This window comes from Hakea prostrata, chromosome 4 (genome assembly GCF_041222555.1).
Source record: "Hakea prostrata isolate BN-2017 chromosome 4, UWA_Hpros_2, whole genome shotgun sequence".
Classification (NCBI taxonomy): Eukaryota; Viridiplantae; Streptophyta; class Magnoliopsida; order Proteales; family Proteaceae; genus Hakea; species Hakea prostrata.
Window position 1 is genome coordinate 48,847,145 of NC_142603.1, and position 26,904 is coordinate 48,874,048.

Consider the following 26,904-nt stretch of genomic DNA (forward strand, 5'->3'; position numbering starts at 1 on the left):
AATTGTTTCATCAAATTAAAAAAAAAAAAAGGGCATGTTGAGTTTTTAATAATTAAAGATAATTTGGTTTTTAACTATGGTGTTTTGGTTTATAATAATTATTTTAATTGAAAGTAATTTAGTAGTTTAACTATTAGGTTGATTAGGGTTTAAAATAAAAAAAAATATTTTTTTTAACAAGGGTGGTTTGGGGTTTTAGAAAAATATTTAACGGTAAAAGTTAAATTTAATCGAGAAAGTTAACAGAGGGGAGGTGTTTGATATATTTGCTAGGTAAGAGGGGAGGTAAGTGATATTATTCAACTAAGAGCGGGTGTAAGTGCTATTTGTCTAGCTAAGAGGGGAGGTAAGTGATATTTACCCAATTAAATATTAATATTTAATTAACAAGTTTAATTATAATATTTAATTTCTGGTAATCATTAATGTTTATCTTGAATTTATGTCACAGATTATTTATTTATTGTTGTTTTTATTTTTAATCTAAAATAAATAAATAAAATGTAAACATTTAATTTTGAAGACATCAATGATAATTCTTTGCTAATATAAGGTTGGTGGAGCGGTAAGATCCATACTTCTCGATGGAGATGTCGTGGAGTCAACTCTTGCAGATGTCATATTAATTAAAGTCTCCCTTCAAGATGTAGTCAAGGTGTTCCTCCAAAAAAAAAGATGACCATTTTTATTTTCTATTTCAAATGCTTCTTCATATCTTTTCGAACAAAATGTATATAGACCTCTTAATTCATAATAAATTACATCTACTATCTTTGAAAAAATCAATTACAAATACAACCCTACTATTAAGGGTTGAAGTTAAATAATAATATCATCAAATATCTTAAATATTAATTTTATCCAAGTTTACTCAAACATTTTTTACAATTCCGATTTTATCTTGGACACTTATTTTATTCTTTCCTCTCTCTATTCTCATTCTTGGAAATTTATAATCAATTACATCTATTGAGCCTAGTGTGTTGGATATCGCCGCAAAAAACGAGTCAATCTTTGCAGAGGAGAGAGAGGGATTTTCCACCAGGGGACGATAGAGAGATTTTCTGATAGAGATTGGAGGGTGGTTTCATGGTACTCTGGTAGAAGATGGGTGAACATATTCTCTCTTCACCCACCTAAGGGTTGGGTATGAAAGGGTAGTTATCAAAGTGCGACATTCCGGCAAGATTCACCAATTCGCCCTTTAGCGAAACATGGCGAACCAACAAAATTTGCCGATTGTTCACCAACATTTTCAGGTGGAGTTCAACATTTTTGTTAGTTCGATTTTCCGGCAATGTATAACATAAATCGATTTCGCCTCTATTTTCGTTTTGCTCCTCTCATTGAATGGGGCAAAACCATATGTTTTACTTTGGTAATTATTGATTCTAACGAGAGTAATGTAGACATTTTACACATGACTAAATAGAATCTAAGATGAAATGTTAGGGTGTGCAACTTGTAATTTTGAGAGTATGTAATCTATAAATTAGAGCACTAAAGCATGCAATTTAGAGTATAAGCTCCCTAAAGCTTTCAATTTGTAATTTTCTTAAAAATGCACATATAGGAGATGAAGACATTATATATGCCATCACCAAAGGTTGAACCCATTATCTCTTCATTTAAAAATGTTGGTCTTACCAATTCAGCAACCCTGTGTTGCGTTGCGTAGGCAACGCGTCACGACAATTTTGTTTTTGAAATTGAATACACATCAGCATCCAATCATGTGAATTCAATTTTTTTTCTTCTCTCCATAGGTTTGGCAGAGGATCCAGATGGTGCAGGAGATTGCATGAGGAATGCTGCTCGTTCGTGTAAGGTCTGAGATTCAAACACACCGATTGGGTGGGGGCCATCGACAACGATTTGGGTGGTTCAGTAGTCAATGAGATCGCATGAAGCATGTAATGGAAGAAATGGGTCCCACACAGTATTGCTGTCGTTATACTACGCTACGCGTTCTTGCCCATTGATTGAATTTCCTTACCAAACGAAGGTTCCACTTGTACATCTTATTTGGTGGTTAAGGTCATGTTTGGCTGTCCTGCGCCATTTGCAGGGTGCCGTGTAAGCAAGGAATCTGGATCATCATCTCGTCAAGGGAGCACTCTGTGCTTTTCGACGCCTTTACCACCACAAATCCTGTGGACCCACAGATAAAAAATAATAAAATAAAAGAACCATCACCTAACTTTTAGATCCCTGTATTTTGGTGGTAAAGCAGAGCAGTTTGTGCTCCCGAACGGATAGCTGATCTGAACTCATGAGCAAGTAGTAAAATTTCAATTTTTTTAATGCTATTTTTCTTCATAAATTATATAAAATAAAAATTCTTGAAAAACATCAATTGTTTTTTAAATTAAAAAAAAAATTGACGTATATGAATTTTGCCTCTTGATTCATTCAAAATAGCATAAATAGAATTTGACCTTAAAAAAAAAAAAGAATTAATTCTAATTAAAAGGGCAAAAATCTATTCTTCTGACCTCATTTTAATGAAATAAAAAAAAATGATTCAAAGATAGGTGACTCCCTTCTATGCCAAACACGACCTTACTACCAAAAAAGTGCACATGTAAATCTAACGGCTTTTCATTTAACGGAGATGTAAAATCTAACGGTCTTCTCTCCATTGTAACTACCATTTACTCTTGTGCGGCATCATTAGTATTGTCATATAAAGCCCTAGTTGATCCATAATTATCCGTTTCAGATCTCAACCGAAAAAAGAAAAAATAAAAAAAAAAGAAAGAAAGAAGTGAAATCAAAGATGCTCTATGCTTTCCAATCGGTATAACGAGCAGAGAGGACTAACAAGTAAGCAGAGCCTTTAAATTTCCAACACTGAAATCGATTCTCTCTCTCTCTCTCGAATTCGCTACTCGAATCTGGCATTAATGGCTTTTTGATCAGGTACTTACTTACTTCTGCAACTTTGGACTTCGTAAGATTCTCTCGTTTTTGTTCTTTTGTCTCTTTTCTCTTGTTTTCCCACTTTCTTTCTTTCTTTCTTCTTTACTGTTTCGGTTTCTTCAATCTCTCGTTTTTTTTTCCTTTCAAAGATTTTCTCAGATCCGATCATCGTAAGCTAATTTAAAACTTCCTCTTGTCGTTTTTCCTTCTTTGAAATTCAGATCTATGAGTGAATTCAAGCTGAGATGACTGTTTGTCTCTTTGCCGTTTTTGCAGAATTAGTCTTGTTTTTTTGGCTTGTGACAAGCGAGATTGGCTCGTATGAGGTACTTACTTCGTCGGCCTTCTCTTTCTATCGATTCCAATGACCTTGATGTTTTGCCACGTAGCAGGCCTGTTTGCAGATCGTTACACTTCTTATTGACCGTCTTTTTTATGTCAAGTAGTAGAAGATGGTAAGGTGCTTCAATGTTTCACCCTTTCATCAGTTTTCTCCCTTCTGCAACTCTCATCTTACTTTGATTTTTTTTATTCCCTGTTATTAACTGTAAATACTGTGATAGCTTGTTTAGGTCAGCAACGGGGGAATCAATTCTTGATTCTTGTTGTTAAGAGAGAGGTTCTTTGTTGTCAATTTGAATCTGCAAGTTTGTCGCTTGAGAAGGTATAAAATGGCAGGAGAAGAGGAAAAATTAGAACTTAAGTTTCGCGTATATGATGGCACGGATATTGGTCATAATCACTATGACGGATCTACCACTATTGCAACACTCAAAGAAAAGCTAGTGGCAGAGTGGCCCCAAGGTTAGATATAATTTCCCCTTTTGTATCTTTTTTAACCTCTGAATTAAATATCACGATAGAGGATAATTGGAATTGATGTTAAGTTTAATTTTCCTCACTTGATCACCCATGGATGCGATATAGTAGTTGTCTTCAGTTAGAAATTCTACTGAGAACGAACAAGAAGATGCCACCTCTTAAAATAAAAGAACACCCTTGAATATGCTGTCATTTATCTTTCTTGGACATCCTTGATGATACATAAGGAAACAAGTTGATAGCTTTCATCAAAACATTGGGGGAACAATGTACTTACATTTGACAAAATTGCCTATTACAGAGAGATTTTATTCTTGAATCTACATATCAGGTCCAGAAAATTTTGTGTTATCATAATATAGCTTATTTACAGATACAAATAAAAGGAATACAAGATTGTCTAGTTTTAGTGGCATTTTTTTTTTTTGCTTGTAGCTTGAACACCTTCCTGTTGTTAAAACCATTTGTATTGGATACCCATTTAGTTTTGTATTGTTTTGCATGTATTTTGAGTTTTACATTACATTTTGACCCTTGCTCAAAATCTTTATACTAGCCGTAATGATTTTTGCATTATTCATGTTATTTCCTGCATTACATAAGGTGCCTGTAACTTGACCTGAACACAATAGTAGTGTTATTCCACCATTAACAAAAATTCCCTAATTGTATCGTATTCCTGGTTGTTCTAATAGGGCACTTCTTATCCTCCATACCTTTCATTATATTGTCCATGATTAGTACTTCGTTGACTGATGGTTGATCAGATGTTTGCGATATTGTTTGTGAATTGGTTTCTGTTCATCTTTAAGCCTCTAGTGTAGCATATGACTAATGAAGCCTTTCCACTGCCAGGCAAAACAGTAACTCCTAAGTCAGTAAACGATATGAAACTCATATATGCTGGTAAAGTCTTGGAGAACAACAAGACACTTGCTGAGTCCAAAATACTTTTTGGTGAGCTTCCTGCTGGAGTTATTACAATGCATGTAGTAGTGCAGCCTCCTTTATCCAAGAAGAAGACAGGTATGTTGTGTGTCCTCTATGTTATAGTTCAGTCATTGGAGTTCAAATTGTCCTGTTCAAAGTTGATGCAGCATCGATATGTAGCCCTTACTGGTTATTGTAAGACGTGCCCAACTCATATACACACACGCACACACAAACACACTTATATATAGGAAGACCTGCAAATGCACCTATTCTATATCTAAATTGTGCGACTGCTCCTTCATGATTCCCTTGAGAATTGGGATCTATGTGGAAGGGCTTTTTCTGTAGCCAGTGTGGTTAGTTTGGAACCTTATGGACCACCTTAGTACAGCAGTATCTATAATATCTAGATCATGAATCCCAGTTATGGTGTCTTAACACCTCTTATATCCAACACATTTGAGATTGTTTGCATCAAGACATTTTCAAATCACAAATTAGCTGTTTTGGTTGATAAGTTAAATCTGATGTTATCCCCCTTATATGTGGTTCTAGTTCTCTCTACAATTATGAAAATAGTTATCCAGTGCTACATGACAGTTTCTGTTTTATTGGTTGCAAACACAGACAAGAGCAAGGAGAAGATACCAAAGCAGAATACGTGCACATGTACAATCCTTTAATAAAATAAAGCCCTTCACCACCAGTGCAGAGAAAGCTAAGCAGATTCTTTCTTTTTCCCCTTTTGAGTTTGTATCGTTCCCTTTTCTTTATATTATTATTTAGGTTCAATAGCCATAGCTCATCATCGAATTTGACCCATTTTTTTTTTTTTATGATTTGCTTCTGCTGTTGTTCTCCATGTTGTAATCATTCTTGTACAAGTAAGCTCAAAATATGTAACACATTAATGGTGAAGACACCTTATGACAAGATGCCCGATAATGAAGAACTACTGTAAATTTGCGTGGCTATTCAACAGGTTAAATATTTGTTGGGCACAGTCATGCTTGTATATTTTTTCCCTCCCAAAAAGAAAAAATATTAGTCATGCTTGTATATGTTCTTCAATATTTAGCATTTATGAGTGATCCTGAGCTACCACTTTAGGAACATACCTTATTGGCAATCAATGTGGTCTCAGAGTTTCCTTTTGCATAGGAAGTTGTGTTTTGATTTACACAAATTGTATGGTGAGAGTTCCTTTAGTAATTGCAATGGTAGCATTGCATCGTTATTTGATTGCAGCATGCTTCTATTGTAGAGTTGATCCTAATGAGCAAGTGGTGGTTTTTCACTGCATACTCTCTTAATCAGATGATTCCCACCAGGACCTCTTTCCATCTAGCTTTGCGTAAAGCTAGTATTGCTCCCTTCACTTGTGGCAGCACAAATGTGTCCAATTTGCTTTGCAGAATTAAAGTTATTAATCTTTTTTTTTTTTTTTTGCAATAATTTTCTGTTTACCATTTATCATGGACAAGGAGACAGTAAGGAGTAAGTTTCATTGATTTTCTGCTTGACCAAAACAAGGGAAATAATGTCCAAAAATGAAGGTTCACCCACATTCATGGCAATTTGAAAGAGAGTTGCAGGAATAGGAACTGTTGGTTCCAATTTGACTTGGCCTATTCCATTTCCAGTCAGATTTCTGAAACCATGGAACTAGTGAAGAACTTGATTTTCAGTATTTCTAGCCTGTATTATTTTAGTTTAAGGCATGAAACAGCAACTTTAGCCTTGGATGGGCATGAAATGACCACGGTGTAACAGGATTTCTGGGAAGGTAAAGGTTGGAGGGACTTACCTGCCTAGTTAAGCTTTTTGTGGTTTTCCAATCCAAAATAGCAGGGGATCCGGTGCAGCAATGCTGAAGATTTGCAGAGACTCCATTTGATTAGATATAATGAAATATGCCAAGTGAAAGTTGGGCATGGGAAAACAATCCTGACCAAGAAATTATATTTCCATCAAGGTTACAAAATGCTCTTGCCACTGTTCTAATTGTTCCATTTTTGTGGATCCCATTAAATATAGGTTGAAAAAATGCCAATGTCAAAGACGCAAAGAAAACGTTGTAAAAAGCCTGGAAACTTGCTTTTTTTTGAGGTGGATATTGGGTATCAGAATCCACAATTCATGCAAGTTTTGGTTGCTTCCATGTCATATTCGGTATTATTTGAACTGCTTAAATGGGAATTATTTTATTTACTAGTGCAGAAACAACACTTTCATGACAACAGATGGGAGCTTCTTTTTTTTTTACTTTTGGTGAGACCCTAAAGTCAATAAGATAGATTGGTATAACAGAAAGCCCATCCCACCCTCCCTGCTACAAAGACTTTGTGAAACCTTTAAATCAATATAAGCTACAAGCTTACTTCATTCATTTGTGATTCTTTTAGGGCCCGTTTGGTTACATGACTCTGGAGATTTTAAATATCTAAAGATTTCAAATTTATAGATTTCAAATCTATGGAGACATAATTTATAAAATAAACTGTTTGGTTAACTGAATATGTGGAATGAAATTTGAGGATTCATCAGTGGTTTTTGTGAATGCGTAAATGTTTAGCATTTTTATAGTAGGGATGAAATCTCTGGATTTCTCCATATCCATAAATCTACAAATTCACGTTTTTAGTGTAAAAAAATGAATCTCTAGATTTTATAAATCTAAAGATTTTCACAACCAAACGAGTATAAATCTTGCATTCATGAATCCAGAGATTTCAAATATCTAGATTCATATAACCAAACAGACCCTTAATCAACGAAGGTGCTTCAGAGAACCCAACATGGTCAGTTGCAGACGAAACTACTTTTTGAATTGTGATTATCTTGACGGATCAACCATTCAAGATGAAAATGGGCTTTTCTTGCTGATCTCAATTTGCAATAGTGAAAACCTAATTTTGGAAGGGAAGAAGAAGAAGAAGAAGGGTAGTGAGGCTATATTTAACTTGAAATAGTCCCTACGTGTGTGGTTTTGGTAGGATAGACGGCTGTCTTACCAATCTTTCCAACCTTTGGATTTGACTTTGAACTTTTTCTCTTTGGGTCCTCTCTACCTCAGCAGCCCCTCAAGAAAAAGGCATTTGTACTATTTAGAGGTGATGAGTAGAAACAAACAAAGCAATAGCTTCTTTCCTTGGACGAAAGGTGTGACAAATAATCCTCTTCTATAGCTCTATACTATTTAATTAATTTATTTCATTTAAATTAGACTCTTCCAAGTAGCTCTCTAATGCATTTCTTCAAACACCACACGCATCCTTCACCTGCCATTTTTTTTTCCTTTTCACATTGATCTCTAGTGATCGAATTAGTTATCCTTGGTTTGTTTCTCTCTTAGATCAAGAATTTGATCCATTGAAGGAGGGGGGAATATGGTGTGCACTAGAGAGAGGCCGATAATTAGAAGAGTTTACTAACGGAGTGGATGCTGGGGCGGAGCTAGGATTTAATATCGAGAAGGGCCAAGTACTGGTATTTCACACAAAACAAAATGAATTTTATACCCATTATCTTTATTTCTTCAATCGGAGGCTCAAGTACCGATATTTCACACGTGAAAAGAGGGACATAATGAAAAGATTTAATATCGAGAGGGCCAAATCGGTATTCCCAAAACCAATATTCCCTCTTCCCCGGAGATCGCTGAAAAGAGGGACATAATGAAATTTTTAAAGTTTTGTGAAAGGAATGGTGGAAATTTCAGAAAACTGGGATGGAGCCAAATATTGATATTTTACACTCTGGAAAGAAAACTATAAAAGAAATTTCAAAAAATTGGAAAATAAACAAAAAAAAAAATTCAAAAAATCGGTTGGAGCCATAGACCCCTAGCCATAATGTGGGCCCACCAATGAGGAGATGAGATTTTTTTTTGTTTTTTTTGAGCCGGTGAGTTGATATTATGGAGGTGGGGGGATAATACTAATACATATTCCACCCGATGGGTGCAAACCCAAGACCTCCCCATGGGAATTTGAGTTGTTAACCGCTCAACTATCCTACCATTGGATGAGATATCTGTTGTTTGTTTTATATAGTTAAATTGTCTATTACTTCATCCATAAAATACATATTATTATTTTAGGAACAATAAATCCCATTCTCTACCAACCCATGATTTTTTTTCCTGGTATTATGAAGTTTTCTCCATATTTTCAGCAGTTGTTTTAGCCATTGTCTGATAAACTCAACTAAAGTTTGAAAATTGTCTAACCATAGTAATTTTAAATTCTTTAAAGTGGCAAAAATAAATACAGAGAAATAAAGAGGAGACACTGAAAGAAGGAGATCGCGATCTCTAACGTTAAAGATAAGAGATAATTATGAGAACATATTGATCCACAATTGTAATTTCACTTTTAATAAATATAAATACTAGAAAGGGTGCCCAAGAAATTTTCCCTTAAAATTGTTATGGAAGAAGGAGATCTAGGTTGTGATTACTCTATATGAGTTGGTCTTTCAAATTTTCTATTTTTTGATAAGAGAGTTGGTCTTTCTTTAAGCTCATAAAATCAAACTCTCCATGTGATCTTAGTCTTTCATCTGACTGTTCCTATCAACTTTTACCTACCAAGCACCACTTCTCATGCACTCAATTGAAAACAGAACATTTTTTAATGGTGAATTTCTGATTTTATAGGTCAAGACAACAAAAACATAGTAAGAAAATTAGAATGTCTCTGATTGATTGATGGGTATCCCTCTTTTATTAAAGGCTTCTTTGATTAATCAAAGACTAAAAGATAAATTGTCATTTGGACTTTTATGTCGGAGCCTATCACAATCTCAAGCTAAGGTCTAATTGATAGACAAGATTAACTTTGAATTCGAATTCAAAAATCTACTCAATCAATCATCATCTCATCACACATAAATAATCCTTTTATGGCTTAAAAAAATATCTCTGTTAGTGATTATCTAGAGGTAAGTTTAGTATAATTCAGATCCTTTTTCATCCAGGCAAGCTATTCTCATCTTTCAGCTCTTCGGGTTGGTTTGCTTGTATATAGCAGGTAGGTTATGTGTTAGCCAAACCCAGAGGGTGGGGGAATGGTCTGCTCGGGTGGAGAGAATATATACTCAATTCAATAATGAGTACATCGATCCTATTGTTCTTTTATCTGGAAGAAGAAGAAAAAAATAGCCCTATTGTTCTAATGGAGAGAAGAACTTGTGATTATTTTTTTGAAAATTTTCAAAGTAAATTTCTCTTTAATTTTTATTTTGATGTATTAAAATTTTTAGGAGTAATTTTTATTTGAACCCCTGAAGTTGATCTCAAATTATGAACATTTTTATGTCTTTTGAGATTTCTTTTTATCAATTGGTATTATATTTGACTAGGAGATTACTCTGATACCTAATTGTTGGTACTCCATACCTCTGTTCAAGATTGTTGAAGATAATAATAGTTGAAGAGAGCAAGAGAAAAGAAGAGAGAGAGAGAGAGAGACGTTGAGAGGAAGAGAGAGAGAAATGTTGAGGAGAGAGAGTCTGAGTGTGTGTATAAAGAGCATAGAAAATAATAATCACATTAATTTACAAGGAATTAGTACATAGCTTTATATAGAAACAAAGCCCTTCTTCATAGTGTTCTTGGAGTCCTTCTCCGTATAGTTCTAGGAGTCTTGTAGCTGTGGTGCTTGGACTCTAGTGTTTTATACTACATAAAATATTGATTAGAAGTTTGTACCAATCAGTATCTCCTTTGGGTTGCCTAATGTTTTTTTTTTTTTTTTTTTTTTTGTACGAAACTGAAGAGCTTCATTCATGAACTTGAAGGAAACTACAGACACAGCAAAGAAAAAAAGAAATACAAAAGATAACTGCATGAAACACAAGGTTCGATCTGAACCAAAGAATGGAAATTGACCAAATGTCATACATGCAATAGACATGGTCATCCTGGCTAAGTTATGGGTCGAGCCCAAATCCTTAGAAAGGTGGTTGTAACAACCACAATAACATTTAAGCTCATCGAATACGGTATACGTATCCTCTATTACAATTGACACGCCATAAAGACGGACGTAGACACGCCACAAGGACGGAAATACACGCCACAAGGGCGGAGAAATAACACGCCACAAGGGCGGAGCTAACAGCGACGGCGAAGATACACCGATAGCGACCAGCAATACAAGACTCTTGCAGCAGCAAAACTTCCAGATCTCTGAGAGACACATCCAGCTCCGGCATAAAATCTTCAGATCTGCAGAATGCATTACTAGACCTTGCGTCTTCCTGGAATTTTTTTTTTCTTCTCTTCAAGAAACTGAAACTTTCCACTGATTGGGGGAAAAAGATAGTAGAGAGAGAACGGCAGAGAGAAACAGAGACAGTTTTTTTGTTCTCCCCTCTCCAAGAAACAGAACCACCGATTGGAGGAAAAGAGATAGCAGAGAGACCGATAGAGAGAAATAGATGTTTTTTTTTTTTTTGAACCGGAACTTCACGGAAAGAAAGGGAGGCGAGGGAGCAAGTGGAGCCGTGGAGGTGGTGGAAAAAAAAATGAATTGAGAGGCGGAGAGAAAGTTAAACAAACAGAGAGGTAGATAGAGGGAGAGAGCAGACGGGGAGCAAAAACAGAATGGGAAAAGAAAAGCTAAAGGGAGCAAAACAGGGTTGCAAAAGAAAAACCTCAAAGCAAGGTGGAGAAGGAGGTGGAAAAATAAAAAACCTCAACACAAACCACAGAGTCGGAGAGAGGGACGGATAGGCGGAAGAGTGCTCTGCTCTCCACCTCAAAGCACGGCAGGGCTAGGGTTGCCTAATGTTTTTGTGAATATCAATTGTAGAGTTCTTCTTGTATGTAATAACTGGTGTTTGATCAGTTGTGCATGACTTTTAAGATCAGTAGAACTCTTGGAAGTTTGATTAGCTGCGGAACTTCTAACAGCAGTGGAACTCTTGGAAGCAATATGATGGTTAGGATGTTGGTTGATTTTCCAGGTATATTCTAAATAAAGATTTGAGTAAATTTGAAAAAAAAAATCAATAAGACATAAGAGCATTTTAGTCATAAAAATAAATCTCTGTCCTTAAATGATCATTTTTTTCAATACTTAAAAAAGATAGAAAAATGTAAAAGTTTTTTAACAAAAAATCAAACCTCAATAAATACAAATGAAAATTACCCAATTTTTAATACATAATCACATTGACAAAAGACCTATCAGATCACTACATTGGAAACTCTCATTCCAAATCAATTGATAATAAAAGGTATGTAAAATTCTCATATGATCTTTCACCCAAGAAAAATCTCATATGATCAAGTTAATCATGTACATGTACGATGTAAGGTAACATTGTTGGGAGTTTCTGTCAATCAAACTTTTAAAAAATCTCTTCTTTTCAAGCTTGACAGGCCCACAATTCGTTACCGATGACGCGTTGCTCCAGAATCTGAAACACGGTTGGGTAGATAAATACAACACAAGAGTCAATAGATAAGGTAAGCTTTTATGGTGTTCATAAAGCGTAAACTAGAAATGCTTAGCGGCTGGCAATTCAAATTGCTGGCTTTTGTTCTGTCGGTGGTTAAATTAAACTCTAGAACTACCATTTGGTCAATCGTATATGATTTCATTAAGGATTTCCACTCGGCTGTAAGCCTCTACACAGTTCTGAGGATGATTAATTTGACCAATTCCAAGCAGTTTTTCTTTATTCTATTGCAGGGTAACTGTTTGTCAAATTGCTCCAATGGGTATCCCATCATACTCTCCAACAGAAACAACATCTCGACTACTCAAATGGCAGATGCTATTGTGACCAGGCATGAATTGCTGGTGCAAGTTCAGCTTTGGTGGCTTTGATCCTTCCTGAGCCCAAAAGAAGGTAAGGACTCAAGCCTTGATATTGGCCTGATTCAATCCTTTTGCCATTGACATCCAATGTAACAAGGATATAGATATTAATTGTGGCTTGAAAGTTTTGTGATTTCTTTATTTCTATCTTTCATAGTAGATAGATTTAAATTTAACAAAGAGGCTAGCATTTATAGAATTTTTTTTTATTTAGTTGAGATTTTGTTTTGGGTAATATATCAAATTTATGATATGAACATTAATAATAGCTTGGAAGTTTTTTATTTATTTAACTTCTATATAAGATTTAGTAGTAGTTTGAATTGTTGAAGTTTTCAAAATTGTACATTTCATTTTCAACTTAGCTACATTTTTTTTATATCAGATTTGTTGGACTTAAGGGCAAGATCAAAGTTAGGGCTAGAGAAAGTGGTATGTACAAGGATAGTGTTATTCCGGGTTAGGGTCCACCTTTCTCGATCCGGCTTAGTTAGGGATGATTAGGTCAGGATCAGGCTTGGCTTAGCTCATAAAATTCAGGATGAGGGATATGATCTTTAGGTTAAAACGGCACTAAACTTAGTTCAGAACATTCAAGATTCGAATTGAATTTCAAAAAACCTCGCCTAACCCAACCTTGTTGCACCCACCGTTGATCTCAACCATCAGTGCCATGAATATTGGTTGCCAATAAAGTCGCACAACTAAAGTGTTGCAATAGCAAATTCTTTCTCTTTTCCATTCATTCTTGGAGTTGAATACATCAATCAAAAAAAATAATTTCGTTTCTTTCATTACAGCACATAGGAGTCATCAATAGTCTTTAGTCATTCTTTGCATTGAATGGTCATAAGTCTATCACCGAAAACAAGGAGAGAAAAAGGGTCATAACTCTATATGACAATTACATGTTTAGTTCTTCAAGATGCCCCAAGGATGATCATATCATGGTATTCTTCGCCACAAAAGTTAGCACTCATCAATTTCCAAATTGAAATTTAAACTATGTGGGTCTCGAAGGATTTAAATGTAAATTATGATTTCCTAAGGGGCCCTTGTATTTAGATTTTTTTTTTCTTTTTCTTTGTAATATGATAATTTATAATTAGAACTTTTGTATTATAAGTTTTAGAGGATATAAATGTATGATTTTTTCACGGGTGTCTTGTGTTTTGCATGTTTTTCAAAAGACAAATATGTTTTTCATGATAAAAACTCTTTAAGGTTTGAATGTAATTTTCTATCCAAGGACATGACTTATGTTAACACTTACATGTGTGTCTCTCCTTAAAACATAGAGTTTGAAATGTTTTTTCATATCAAAAGAGACTTTCACTTTTTTTTTTAAATCTTCTTAAATGAATAATATTTCATTGATAATACATCCTCTCGTATTTCATTTTTTTCTTTTGGTAACCTAAAAGCAATAACTATAAAAATTTGTGAAGTTCCCCCCCCCCCCCTTCCCTCTCCAGTTAGCTGGTTTGAAATGTTGGTGATAAATAACACATGAATCAGTAATTTCAAAAACATTTAAGGGCCTGTTTGGTTACATTAGTCTTGAGATTTCAAATATCTAGAGATTTCAAATATCTAGAGATTTCAAATCTATAGAGTCATAATTCATAAAATTAACTATTTGGTTAACCTAAGTTTGTGAAAATTTCATTATGAAAAATTGATTGGTCAATGTGATTTTTGTGCATACGTAAATTTTTAGTGCTTTTATAGTAGGGGTGCCCATAAATTTACATATTCACGTTTTTAGTGTAAAAAAAGATGAATCTCTAGATTTCATGAATCTAGAGATTTTCACAATCAAATGAATATAAATCTTGCATTATGAATTTAAAGATTTCAAATATCTGGATTCATATAATCAAACAGGCCAAAAAATATTGTTTGACTTATAGTTGGAGGAGCATTTTTTTTCTAAATCCCATTTGATTTGAAGGGGAAAAAAATTAAAAAGAAAAAGAAAAACCTAATAACTTTGACCTCGTCTTATGTCGTGTGTGTGTTATCATATATTGCGGTACGTGACATATGTTGTTCATCAGATTAGAGAGTTGGCTATGGGTTTTTCAACAATGTGTATTCGATCATCGTATGCGTGAGTTGGTCGCAGGGGCAAATTTCTTGCCTAGATCGCGTGATGAGGTTGGAAAAGTGATGCATCGACCTAAGTTTCTCCTTGAGGATCTTGCTCGATAAGGTTGTATTTTAGATTGCAATTATTTTTAGGTTGTAATTTTTTTCCCACCATAATTCAAGCTACCTATTTTCTCCAAAATATAAAAAAATCGTCCCATTTTTTTTATAGTGAAAAATAATTTGACCATACCTAATCAGGTCAAACTAAGCACATTTTTTTTTTGGAATATAAATATAAAAGTAGAAGTCCAAAAAAAAAAAAAAAACGATTGCAATCCATAGTTGAGATTCTTATTGTTTTAGTCTTTTAGAACATGTATTTTTTATTAATTAATTTAAGGAATGTAACTATAATAATTTACTTCCAAGTAAAATATCTTATCGAATTTCACATGTGTAAATAGAAAAATCACAATCACGATTAAAAATTAAAATAATCTAATCACAAGTCCTCTAGTCCTAAAGGTCAGTTTGGTTATTCAAATCTAGAGATTTCAAATCCTTGGATTTATGAATCAAAGATTTGTAACTGTTTGGTTGTAAAATATCATTAATTCATGAAATCCAAGGATTTCATATTTTTTGCTTAAAAATGTGAATTAAGTCATTCTTGGGTGTTGGGTGAAATTTATAAATTCTACCATAAGTATAAAATTGATGAAATTTACGAATTCAAGCAGGTAATCCAATGGAACTCTATGAACTTTCATACATCTGAAGCTAACAATTTAACCATGAATCTATATATTTAAAATTTATAGAGTTGAAATTCTATTTAATTTCAAATTCTTGGATTCATGTAACCCAACATGCCATAATTAGAAAATCTTTATTTATAAATATTTTTTTTGTAATAAATATTTATTTATTTATATATTTCTTGAATTTTAAATTACTACAAGGCCGGAACAACAAAAACCAAAAGAAGAATGATGATGACACATACGAAGCGTTGGATCTCGGGCTATGACGTCATCGACCTTTTCCTCTCCTTCTCGTAAACTCCATCAGACCCCTAATCCTCTCCTTCTCGTAAACATATATTTCTAAATACTGAGAGTGGGTCCCACCTTCCCACTTGGAATGTGGGAAGGGAAGACTCTGTAGACAGAACAAAACGAATTAAAAAAAAAAAAAAAATTCTCAGCGCCCACCCCTGACTTATCCTTATTATTAATGCCAACCCCTAAACTATTTAATTTATCAATTAACCCCTCAACAGAGTAAAAATATATCAAGTCACTCATTTTTCTATTGAGAAACTAGAAGTAAGTTAAATTTTCAAAAAGACAAAACTACCCTTGAATGAATGAAAAATCCAATGCTCGATTTATTTTCGTCTTCCACTTTACCATTTGGAACTCATTCATCTTCATCTATTCTTGCATTTTTGTAATTTTTATTATTGTACATATATTTATTTTATTTTATTATTCTATGTTATACTTTCTCTTTAAAATATGAAGGTAATATTAAAAATAAATAAAATAACAACTAACCGAAATTAATAGCTTTAGTATTAGGGTCTAATTGATAATTAGATAACTCAAAGAGTGTCATTAATAATAAGAGATAATCCAGAGTGTCATTTTGTGAATGGGGAAGGGTAGAATCGTCAATGTTGTCAAAGATGACGAATCGCATTTGACGTAGAATGTCCGATACTCTTATCAGTAATTTGAATTACTGACTTTAATCTTATCGTAAAGTCAATAATTATCTTTAAGTTTTTAAGAACTTTTAACCAAACATCACTCTGTCTCTGTGTCTCTCTATATATTTCAATATTTTTTCTTTATATTTTTATTTATTTTATTCTTCTTTACCTTCTCTGCTTTTCTATCTGTGTCTTCTGGAACTTGTTGATCTGCTACTTCTCGGCGACGATGATTTTTTCCGTTTATGTTTGGGTGACTGTGAGGTGTTCCAGTTTGAGCAAGTTTGTTCACTGAAGATCGCTAAAGGAGAGAAGGAGATGAAGTAAAAGTTGATATTATTAGATGATTGGGAGGAATGAGGAGTGGGGTTTTGAGTTGAAGATCGAAGCTTTTTAGTTGTGTTGTTGTTGTTTCAATTTTTTCTTCTTTTTACTCTTTTGGGTTTGTTCGATTTGAGATGGGCGGGTGTTTTCCGTGCTTGGGATCACCGATTGAAGAGAACAAGGTTGTAAAAGAAGTAATTGCTAAACAAGATTCTGTAAAAGAGGGCTCAACTCATCAATCTCATCATGTGACCAGAGTCAATTCAGGTAATTCCTTTCCGTTTGCTTTTGGTTTTGGGATTGTTCATCACCTTCCACATGGGCATGACTTGAATATTTTTCTTTCTTCTTCTTTGTCTGTCCTAAGTTCAGACTAGAGATTACAGCTGAAACCCATCATCGGTGTTTAGTTCGGATAATTTTTTAGCATGGGTTGGTGCTAAAATCTGCTATTATTTGATCTGATTGATTTGTGGGTTCTTTATTTTGGTCTAGGTGGTTTGCTGAGTTGCGCTTTTGTATCTGCCGTGGTTATCGTTCTTGAGTGAATTGCTTGTCCACCGGGTTCTGCTTTTTTTTTTATTTTTTTTCAATTTGTTTTTAATCTGTGCTATAACTTATCTGGAAATGTATACTTGGTTTATGATTCGTTGCTCCTCTCTTCTGTCAATCATGTTGCTTGATTATTCGTTAAATGCTGTGTTGAAGAAGTGACTGATAAATATTTCTGCTTCTAATTCTTGGATTGGATGAGTTGCCCCCTTCTCTTCCTTTTTTTTTTTTTTTGCCCCAGGAAGATATGTTGAGATGAAAGTTCGTAGATTGTATCCCTTGGAGGTTGTTGGAATTCTAATTTCATCTGTTTTATGACCAATTTTTGTTGTCAACTGCTACAATTTAGGTTACCTGACGGTTTTGTCTGAAGTGGAAATCTAAGTCAAATAACTAAAGCCAAAGGGGATTGTTGGTAATTATTTTCGCTTTTTGTTGGTTAAGAATTATAATATAGGAAAAGATACCAAAAATCTTGATTTTTGATGAAGCCTATGGCACTTGTAATATGGATTGCATCTCATTGCTTGAGACCCCTTTTTCTTGGAGTTCCCCTCTGTGCTTGTTCTTTTAGCATTCTTATTGATACTGATTTTTTCATGTCTCCCCGTCTCCACATCCTTCTTTTGTGCATACTATGGGGAACTCAATGGGAGTGCAGAAAAATCAAAATCTCGGAGTGGTTCTGATTCGAAGAGGGAAACCTCTCTTCAAAGGGATGGGTCAACTGCTCATATTGCTGCTCAGACTTTTACCTTTCGAGAGCTTGCTGCTGCCACGAAGAACTTTAGGCAAGATTGCCAGTTGGGTGAAGGAGGATTTGGGCGAGTATACAAGGGTCGGCTGGAGAGCACTGGACAGGTCAGTAGGAACTTTCTTATTTGATTGGTGGCGAGTAATAAATAGTAGAACATGTCAATTGAAGTATGCCTCAGATTTGTATCTTGGCTTATTGCTACACACTATATGCTGGACTTACACGTCATTTCAAACCTCTTTAAAGATAAAATCCTATATGCATTTTCTTATTCATCAGTCTTATCCTCCACTTTCTCATTGACTTGAATTGATTCTTCGTGCAGGTAGTTGCGGTGAAACAACTTGACAGGAACGGACTCCAGGGAAACAGAGAATTTTTGGTAGAAGTCCTCATGCTTAGCCTCTTGCACCATCCTAACCTTGTCAACCTGATTGGTTACTGTGCTGATGGAGACCAACGCCTGCTGGTTTATGAATACATGCCGTTGGGATCATTGGAGGATCATTTACATGGTTAGGCTCTTACCATATATATATATATATGTGTGTGTGTGTGTGTGTGTGTGTGTGTGTGCGCGCTTAAATTATTTAATACATACAACTCATCTCATTTTGGCTAAAGAGCCTTATCAAATTTTTGGAAAAGCATCCAGAGTGTCTTAAGTTTTTAATGTTCTCCCTTTAGATAATTTGTAGAAGTAGGATTTGGTCAATCATCACTTTCAGACGGTAATACGTTGCCCCCATGATGAAGTAAACACTCCAACTTGTTTTGAAATAAACAAAAATATACTCCAAGTTACTGTATCTTGTTCCTCAACAACTTTAATTCTCTGGCAAAATGTTTTTTCATGGCATTCCCACTCTACGTAATATGATGATATCTGCTGTTAATTCATTATCAATGGTGGCTTTCTTCTGCATTTGCAACTGGGATGATCTCTAGTCTTCTCCTTATCTTTTTCAAACTATTGTTGTAGATATCACACACCCCCAGTTTGCATTTGACTTTTGCTATTGGTCTACCATCTCAATCGGTATCGACTCTGATTTCGACCTACTGTTGTATTAGATGCGTCTATTTATGATTTCCACCTTGTTTTGGGGGTTTTATGATTCCTGGATTTTGTGGAACCTTTTGGTTTGTTATGCATGATTTCTCAGATGTTGTCTGACCTTTTGTTTTGTTATTTATGGAGAATATTTTGTTTAGTGGAACGCTTTTCTCCCCTCATCAGGATCCAGCCTTCCTTAATTTAAAGATTGCTATTCGCTTTTCTTATCACTTATTGAAGCAATGAAAAAATGGGTACTCTGGGTTATCTTTTTGTTACAAATCGTACCTACACCATTTGTAGTAGTTTTTTTTTTTTTTTTTTTGGGGGGGGGGGGGGGGATTTCATCTCTAGTTCCCCCCAAAAGAGTGAACTATTACCTCTCCTTCTCCCCGGATATTTCAATGTGGCCAAATTACCCTTATGTATATGCTTTTAATCGATTAGGATGATTTCTTCTCTTTCCTTTTCTTTCCTTCTCTCTTTCTTTTATAGTAATCCGTTATAAGTGGTATTACTTTTTTATTTTTTTCCTTTGCCTGTCTATTATAGGAATCTACTAAATTGATTTGATGTAATTTTTTAATTTTACTTTCACCCTCTTTTATAGGAATCTATTAAACATAACAAGATGTATTCTTTAATTCGATTATTATCATTTTTTATTTTTTTTCCTTCCTCCCTATTTTATGGGGATCCATCAAAAGAGAAAGCAAAAATCTACAAAAATACTTATAAAAGGAGGAGAGAGAAAAATTAATAATATGAACATAATCATGTATTCCATAAAAGACGGAGAAAATGAAAAAAAAATTCCGATAAAAAGAGAAGAAATCACTTTAATCAATTAAAAATTAAAAATAAAGGATAATTTGGCCATTTTAAAATATCGAGGGAGTAGGAGGTAATAGTTCACATTTTTGGGGGGAATCAAAGGTGAAACTTTTGATAAGGGAATAAAGTAAATAGAGAGCAAGTATAAGGACCAATGGGGGTTGATCCAAGTGGTAAGCAGCTTGGTTCGCTTAAGCAAGGTTCTGGTATCGAATCCTTGTGGATGCAAAAAATCCCCGCTGGGAGACTCACCCACCACAGCCAGGTGTGCGACGCGGGTTGAACCACTGGTTTATAAACCGGGGTAGGCAAACCAAAAAAAAAAAAAAAAAAGAGAGCAAGTATAAGGAAGAGAGAAATTTTCCCTTTCTTTTAAAGTGAAGTTGCACTCGATATATTCTTTTGTAGCTGTGGCCGTTACCCTTTGCAGGCGCACTAACCAAAATGTTTAATCAGCAGACAAAATAAACATGGTAATTCTGAGGCAGGGCTTCTTCTTAAGATCATATCTTGACTATGCTAGTTAATTGATGGTGAGCTGTCTGTGGGTGGTACATTTGGATTCAGTTCTGTTGTCATCATTAGGTTTGCCAGAACTGGGAAGAGTTGGTTGATTAATTTTTAGATTTTGGTGTAAATGAATTACCTCTTAGGATTTCCTTGGTGACAACTATCCATAGAGTGAGGCAGCATGATTAAAACCAGTCCCCTCGTTTGTTGGTGTTGGTGCAATGGTAAAAGTTTCTCTATTGTGATCACGTGGTTACAGGTTCAAGTCTGGAAGTAAGGTAAGGTGGCATAAATTATGATCCTCACCATACCCTACACTTGCAGGCTGGTAGGAGCTTTGTGTACTGGGTATGCCCTTTATGAAGATTGGTTCATGCTTGGATGATCCATGGTGATTGGTAGCCTCATCATTTTCAATTTGTTTTACCTTTTTTGTTTGATCCAAATGTTAGATTTTCTCAGTTCATTGGAGAAATATATTTAATATCCTGGTATTTAGGAGTGTTTGCGATCTTCCTTGTTTTAATGTTTTTCCCCAAAGGTTATTACTGTCTATATAAGTAACAACTAACATCAGTATAGTCCTTTATATCTGCAGTTTCTCATTTTGTGCTTATCAAGGAGAATCCTCATTGCCTTTGTTCACCATTATTTTTGGGTGATTTTTTTTCTTCCTTCACCGTGGTTATATGGGTAAATTTGTCAATTTCACTGTAAGAAATTGTGCCATACTACAATTTCTTACCTCAGCTATCTATCACTCAATTAGTTCATGCACGTTCCCACAATAACTTGTTTTGCACCAGCTAGAGAAAAATAAAGGGGTATGAAGATTGTAGGAGTAGGTTGTCAAACTTCGTCTTAGTATAGTGAATAGATGTTATTTAATAAGGCCACCTTAAATGTTTCATTTCTTTTACTTTTATGGAGGTGTTTTAGTTTGAGGGGCAACATAAAAAGTTTCTCATGATCATTATACTCTACTGAAAGAATGTAGTATTTCTTTTGTTCTTTTTTCACCAACCTCTGAGATTCCTGTATCATTAGTTCTTGATGCTGAACCATGTTCAGCTATTAGGTATCTGGAGGGGCATAGGCTATTAGGTATCTCATATCCCATTGTTATCTGGAGGATTTGAGGGTCAGCAGATTCTGGGGTTTGCCATTTTTTGTTGTTGTGTTGGAAGAGAGTGGAAAGCTATGGTTATTTTCTCTGGGTATGCTGCGGGAGCTTTTAAAGACAAACTATCAAATTTCTGGTTCACAGTGAATAATGTCTAGTGAGTTTACTTTCCAGGGCCATTTCAGTACTTTTTCTATTCACAAGGTCAGGCTTATTGTACTTGTTACTGCCTGCTTGAGTTTTGAGTGTCAATGTAGCAGCAAGACTACCTTGATGCATTTTCTATTACAGTTCAAAGTGCCTAGAATTATAATGTAATTTTAACAAAATCCACGGTTTTTTTTCTCTCCTCGGATTGGTAGAGTCTATTATGACTTTGCTTTTCCTTCTGGCAGAACCTCTTTAGTGATGAATACTATAAATTATGCCATCACTAACTGCTTTACTTAGTAGTTACTGTTACCTATTTTCAGATCTTCCACCAGACAAGGAGCCTTTAGACTGGAATACAAGGATGAGGATTGCTGCTGGAGCAGCCAAGGGTTTAGAGTATCTTCATGATAAGGCAAATCCCCCAGTCATTTACAGGGATTTCAAGTCTTCCAACATCCTTCTTGATGAGGGCTTTCACCCTAAGTTGTCAGATTTTGGGCTTGCGAAGCTTGGTCCTGTTGGAGACAAGACTCATGTATCTACTCGAGTGATGGGAACTTATGGCTATTGTGCTCCTGAATATGCTATGACCGGGCAGCTCACTTTGAAATCTGATGTGTACAGTTTTGGTGTCGTCTTCCTTGAGTTGATCACAGGTCGCAAGGCAATTGACAACACACGGCCTCCTGGGGAGCACAATCTTGTCGCATGGGTAAGATATGTTTTAACGTATTCCTTTTATTGATTTGACCCCTTTAAATTTGTTTCCATTGGAATAATGGTACGTCCGATTATGATTGTCTTTTTAAGATTTAATTGATGAATAACAAAAAGAAAGATTCCAATTCTTGGGATGTGGATTGCAGGCAAGACCACTCTTCAAGGACCGTAGGAAGTTCCCCAAGATGGCGGACCCTCTACTGCAAGGACGTTATCCAATGAGGGGACTTTACCAAGCTCTTGCTGTTGCAGCCATGTGTTTGCAGGAGCAAGCTGCTACAAGGCCCCTAATAGGAGATGTTGTGACTGCTTTGACATATTTGGCATCCCAAACATATGATCCAAATGCGACTTCCGCCCACAGTAACAGAGTTGGTCCATCTACCCCCAGGCACAAGGATGACCGAAAGAGCTTTGGCAGTGGGACTGACTGCCAAGATGAAGCTGGACGTGCTGGTCGTCATTCTCACTCACCCCACCAGAATTCTCCTGATAGGAGACACCGAGACCTGCTTCGGGGAGTGAACCTAGGTGCAGAGAGTGGCAGGGGTGAACACAGTGGTGGATCTGGAAGGAAGTGGGGCTTAGATGAACTGGAAAGGCAGGAATCTCAGAGAGATAGCCCTGTTCATGCAAGGGATACACCAAGGAACTTCAACCGAGATTTTGATAGAGAACGTGCAGTTGCAGAGGCCAAAGTGTGGGGTGAGAATTGGAGAGAGAGAAAGCGAGCGAATGCCATGGGTAGCTTTGATAGCACAAATGAGCAACTATGAGGTAATTTCAAGCTGAAACTCCGATTTATACTGCGTTTGGTCTGAAATCAAGAAGTTGCTCCTATAGACCAACCATTCTTTTTTGGGAGAGAGAAAAGAGAGGGGGAGAGAGAGAGAGAGAGAGAAAGAGAAATTCATCACATGTTCTGTTTGGGATGCAATCTCTTCCCCATGGAATAAGGATACTTTCGTCCAACTCGACATTTGCAGCGAGCCCTTTATAATTTATATTCGATTATGGAATCAGATGCTTCTGGTTACATCAGTTATATTGAATTGCTACAGAGTTCTCTTCATATGGTGAGAAGAAAGGAGGAACTGTTAGAAGTCCATATTGAAGAGGGATGAGATTGTTTTTGTGGAGATGTGCAGGTAAACCCAGAATAGAATGGTTACTATGCAACTTGTTGGACTTTGTATTTATGGATGATTTCGCAAAGTTCAGGGTAGAAAGGAAGCTTAGAAGTTTATATATTGAATTTGCACAAATATTCTGTAAAGGGGGAGGGTTATGGGTTTTGTTTGGGTGTCTCATTTTTCAGCCCTTATATTTTTGGACCATCTTCTTCTTGTATGGATTTCTGAGTCGGTAATCTGATAGGTTTATACAGATGGTTTCATCATCATATTATTCCCTCTGAATGGTCTCTCCTGTTCTTAACTGGTTTTAGGAATTTGAACCTATGATGCTTACCCATTGGAGTCCAGTTCCTCTAAACACAATTTTGACACCAGGTCGCCATCCATTTCAGGAAGGATTCATGTTATTAGTGTTCAAAGTTGAGTTTTCTTCTTGAATGTGTGGTGAAAGGGTGTGGACAGTTGGTGTATTTTTTCCTTTCTGTAATTGAAAGTAGAGGATCCCAATTCTAAAAATCATCCGATGAGCTAGTTTTCACTAATTCTAGTTTTATTTGAGTCTGGATCCTGCTCGTCTTCACTAATTCTAGTTTTATTCGACTTTGGATCCTCAACCTATGTGGAGATAATTTTTTTTAATTTACATTGTTGGATTCTTGATATATGTATAATTTGAAAATAATTTTTTTTTCTATAATTAAAAAATTCCTGAAAAATATAGAAACTCAAATTTTTTTTTTCCCTCATTCAAAATAGGATTTTGTTTTCAAATTGGAAGCTTGGAGCTAGTCAAGAATTCAATCATGCCCATTGGAAAATTCTTTTTATGTGGGTAGAGGATTTAGACTTTTATTTCAGCCAAAATTAGAAGGGAAGGCCGTTGGACTGATTATATATTTTGTAGGCAAGTAGACTTTAGTGACTTTGACTAGATTGCCAAGCGAAAAATGATTATACAATTCTAAATGATTGACTACGGTAATCAAATTGACCAGTTGGAATTGCTCAAATCAAATCCGGTTCACAAAACTCTTTTGAAAATTTACCTAGCTAAAATATGGAAGATGGAGGAGTTTCCAATCAATATCTCCTCATATTGTTTTTTAGAGGTTTTTTACGTCGAGTTCTCTTTAGTAGACCACAAACTAATGTTGGGTCTCCTTAGTACAATATATTACGTGTGGGTCTCAACTAGACTAATACTGTTAGCTATTGTTGTTTAAGTTATTTAAATTTATAACGTGAAGGGACCAAACTGTCCCTCAGGTTATTGAATACAGTATGTATTATGTATATATAACACATTGTATTAAATTAGTTATTTTAGTCCCTCAATATTTTGAAAATTGAATATAGCTAACAGTGTTAGTCTGGTTGAGACTTGCACATAATATATTGCACTAAGAGGACCCAACAATCACATCTTTGATACCTAAAATCATGGCCGTGGCTGATACTGATCCCTAGTAACCAATAAGGAAGAAATGAGTAACACTATGTAACATTCGATTTATTCACCTGACCCGCTTTGTTAGGGTTTAGAAAAGCTCTGCCGTGAAGAGCTCTATCGGACTTTTGCCTGAAAGTTTTTGCTTACCGCATTGTTGGTTGCCAAAGAAATTTCTCTTTCATTATCGACCTTTAGTTCTTTCTTCTCTATACCTTGGAACCATTAGGTGTCCCCTCCTGTGAGAGGGGTTTTGGCTTTTACTACTTTATTAGCTTTGAGCTTGGTAGGTAAGGTTTGTTTTAATGGTGGTTGTGGTTAAAATAGGTTTGCTTTTGACATTAGAACTTGGGATTTTGTATTCTTGTTAGCTGTAGGAACTTTGGTGGGATTGATTCTTGCCATCTCTTAACTCTATTACACGTTTTCTAAGTATTTTTGCTCTACTGTTTCTTCCACTCTCTCTACTTTGTTTCCTTTGCTTAGTATAAATTAGCATCTCGTGTTTTGTCTCTTTTCTTCTTCTGTTGGTGCCTTTGCTTCTTGCAGGTTAGATATCGGTTTTGGTGGAACATGGCTACCCCACCAGCTATTTTAGAGGATTTCGCTTCGGATATTGTGCTACCTGAAGAGGACGCCCTAGCATTGAGTCCACTGCTGAATCGATGGGCAAATTTTAGGGAATTCGTGGTTATAGGGAAGATTATAACCTCTAAACACATCAGACCTTCAACAGTTTCTCTTCCTTTGGGAAATCAAGGAGTATTCCCCGCAAGCTCGAAGTGGCACAAGTTGGTTTCAACCTGTTTCTACTACAACTAAAAAATTCAGAGGAAGTAAACACTGCTCTCAACCAGGGACCTAGGCTCATAAAAAATCATATAATGATATTGAAGCGATGGTTAGCTGCTATTCCGGTGGATCAGTTTATTTTTGACTCTTACGAAATTTGGATCCATGCTATAAATCTCCCTCTTGATCTAAAAAATGCAACCATGGCTACGCTTATTGGAAATAAAATTGGGATATACAGGAGTTTTTAGTCTCATAACAACCTCAGAGATGTGGGGAAACCACTTGCGATTCGCATTACTTGCTCTATCTACAACCCCATAAAGCCTGGCATCAGAGTGTTTCAACCACGAAATGAAGAAATCTAGGTTGATTTACAATAAAAGAAACTCCCATTGATTTGCTATTTTAGTGGTTATCTAGCTCATGAACTCATTAAGGCAAAAGTTGTATGATTCGTAGGAAACTTGAAAGTGGAGGTTTACCCATTTTTGAAGGAATTTTGAATGCTGAATGTGGGGAAATATGTGCATTAATGTTCTGTGACTGGATTAAGGCTGGTAGCTCTATTCATCAACCTCCAAGAGATGAAACCCAAAAATTGTTAGCCAAAATGCATTTAGAAGAACAACATTTTCTCGTGCCACCATCGGATGTGAATGCTACAACATGTCTTCATCTCCAAATATTTCAATTTGTCAAAGCACTTCTTAATCTACTTCCAAATCTTGGTGAATCTCGGATTTTGCTTGTCAGTGCTGGTAACGAAGATCACAGAACAAGTGGCTGCCCTAATGAGATGCAACAACTCAACCAGAATAGTTCGGGTAGCCCTGTAAGGCCATCTTAAATCATAAGTTGATGTTCACCAACATTTTAACCCAGCAGCTGATGGATTTAATTTAGAAGCATTCTATCCTTTGGGCTTAGTGAAGCATACTTCAAATGAGCAATCTATCCTAAGGCCAGAATCATATATAGCAAATCCAACTTCAACCTCTCCACCTTCTCACAATGTTGTTACAACACTTTCTCAAGCGCATCAGCAGAGTTTTGAGAGTCCATCTCAACATATTGGACTGCCTTCTCATAGAGACTCAATTATTTCTATTTCAAACAAATATCATTCTGTTGCAGGCCCTTCTAAAATTCACAATCTTGAAGTAGGAGGGAATGAAG

General features: G+C 35.5%; 2 protein-coding genes across 6 annotated transcripts; both read left to right on the plus strand.

The window, feature by feature from the left end:
- The first annotated feature begins 2,716 nt into the window (after window positions 1-2,716).
- LOC149019301 (membrane-anchored ubiquitin-fold protein 3-like) lies at window positions 2,717-6,082 on the plus strand. Of its 5 annotated transcripts, none has more exons than XM_089153323.1 (5): window positions 2,717-2,922; window positions 3,199-3,382; window positions 3,486-3,726; window positions 4,600-4,770; window positions 5,305-6,082. In XM_089153323.1, exons 3-5 carry the CDS (start codon window positions 3,594-3,596, stop codon window positions 5,358-5,360), a joined length of 360 nt encoding a protein of 119 aa, XP_089009449.1. In that variant the 5' UTR covers window positions 2,717-2,922; window positions 3,199-3,382; window positions 3,486-3,593; the 3' UTR covers window positions 5,361-6,082. The 5 variants fall into 5 exon arrangements, with proteins under 5 accessions (XP_089009449.1, XP_089009451.1, XP_089009447.1 ...); XM_089153325.1 differs by having other exon boundaries at window positions 3,495-3,726; XM_089153321.1 differs by having other exon boundaries at window positions 3,199-3,377.
- A 10,366-nt stretch (window positions 6,083-16,448) lies between these two features.
- On the plus strand, window positions 16,449-24,378 carry LOC149019302 (Protein kinase superfamily protein). The gene is made up of 5 exons (XM_089153326.1): window positions 16,449-16,911; window positions 17,858-18,057; window positions 18,279-18,468; window positions 21,951-22,342; window positions 22,497-24,378. The coding sequence occupies exons 1-5, from the start codon at window positions 16,779-16,781 to the stop codon at window positions 23,124-23,126; spliced, it is 1,545 nt and encodes a 514-aa protein (XP_089009452.1). The 5' UTR covers window positions 16,449-16,778; the 3' UTR covers window positions 23,127-24,378.
- Window positions 24,379-26,904: the final 2,526 nt, after the last annotated feature.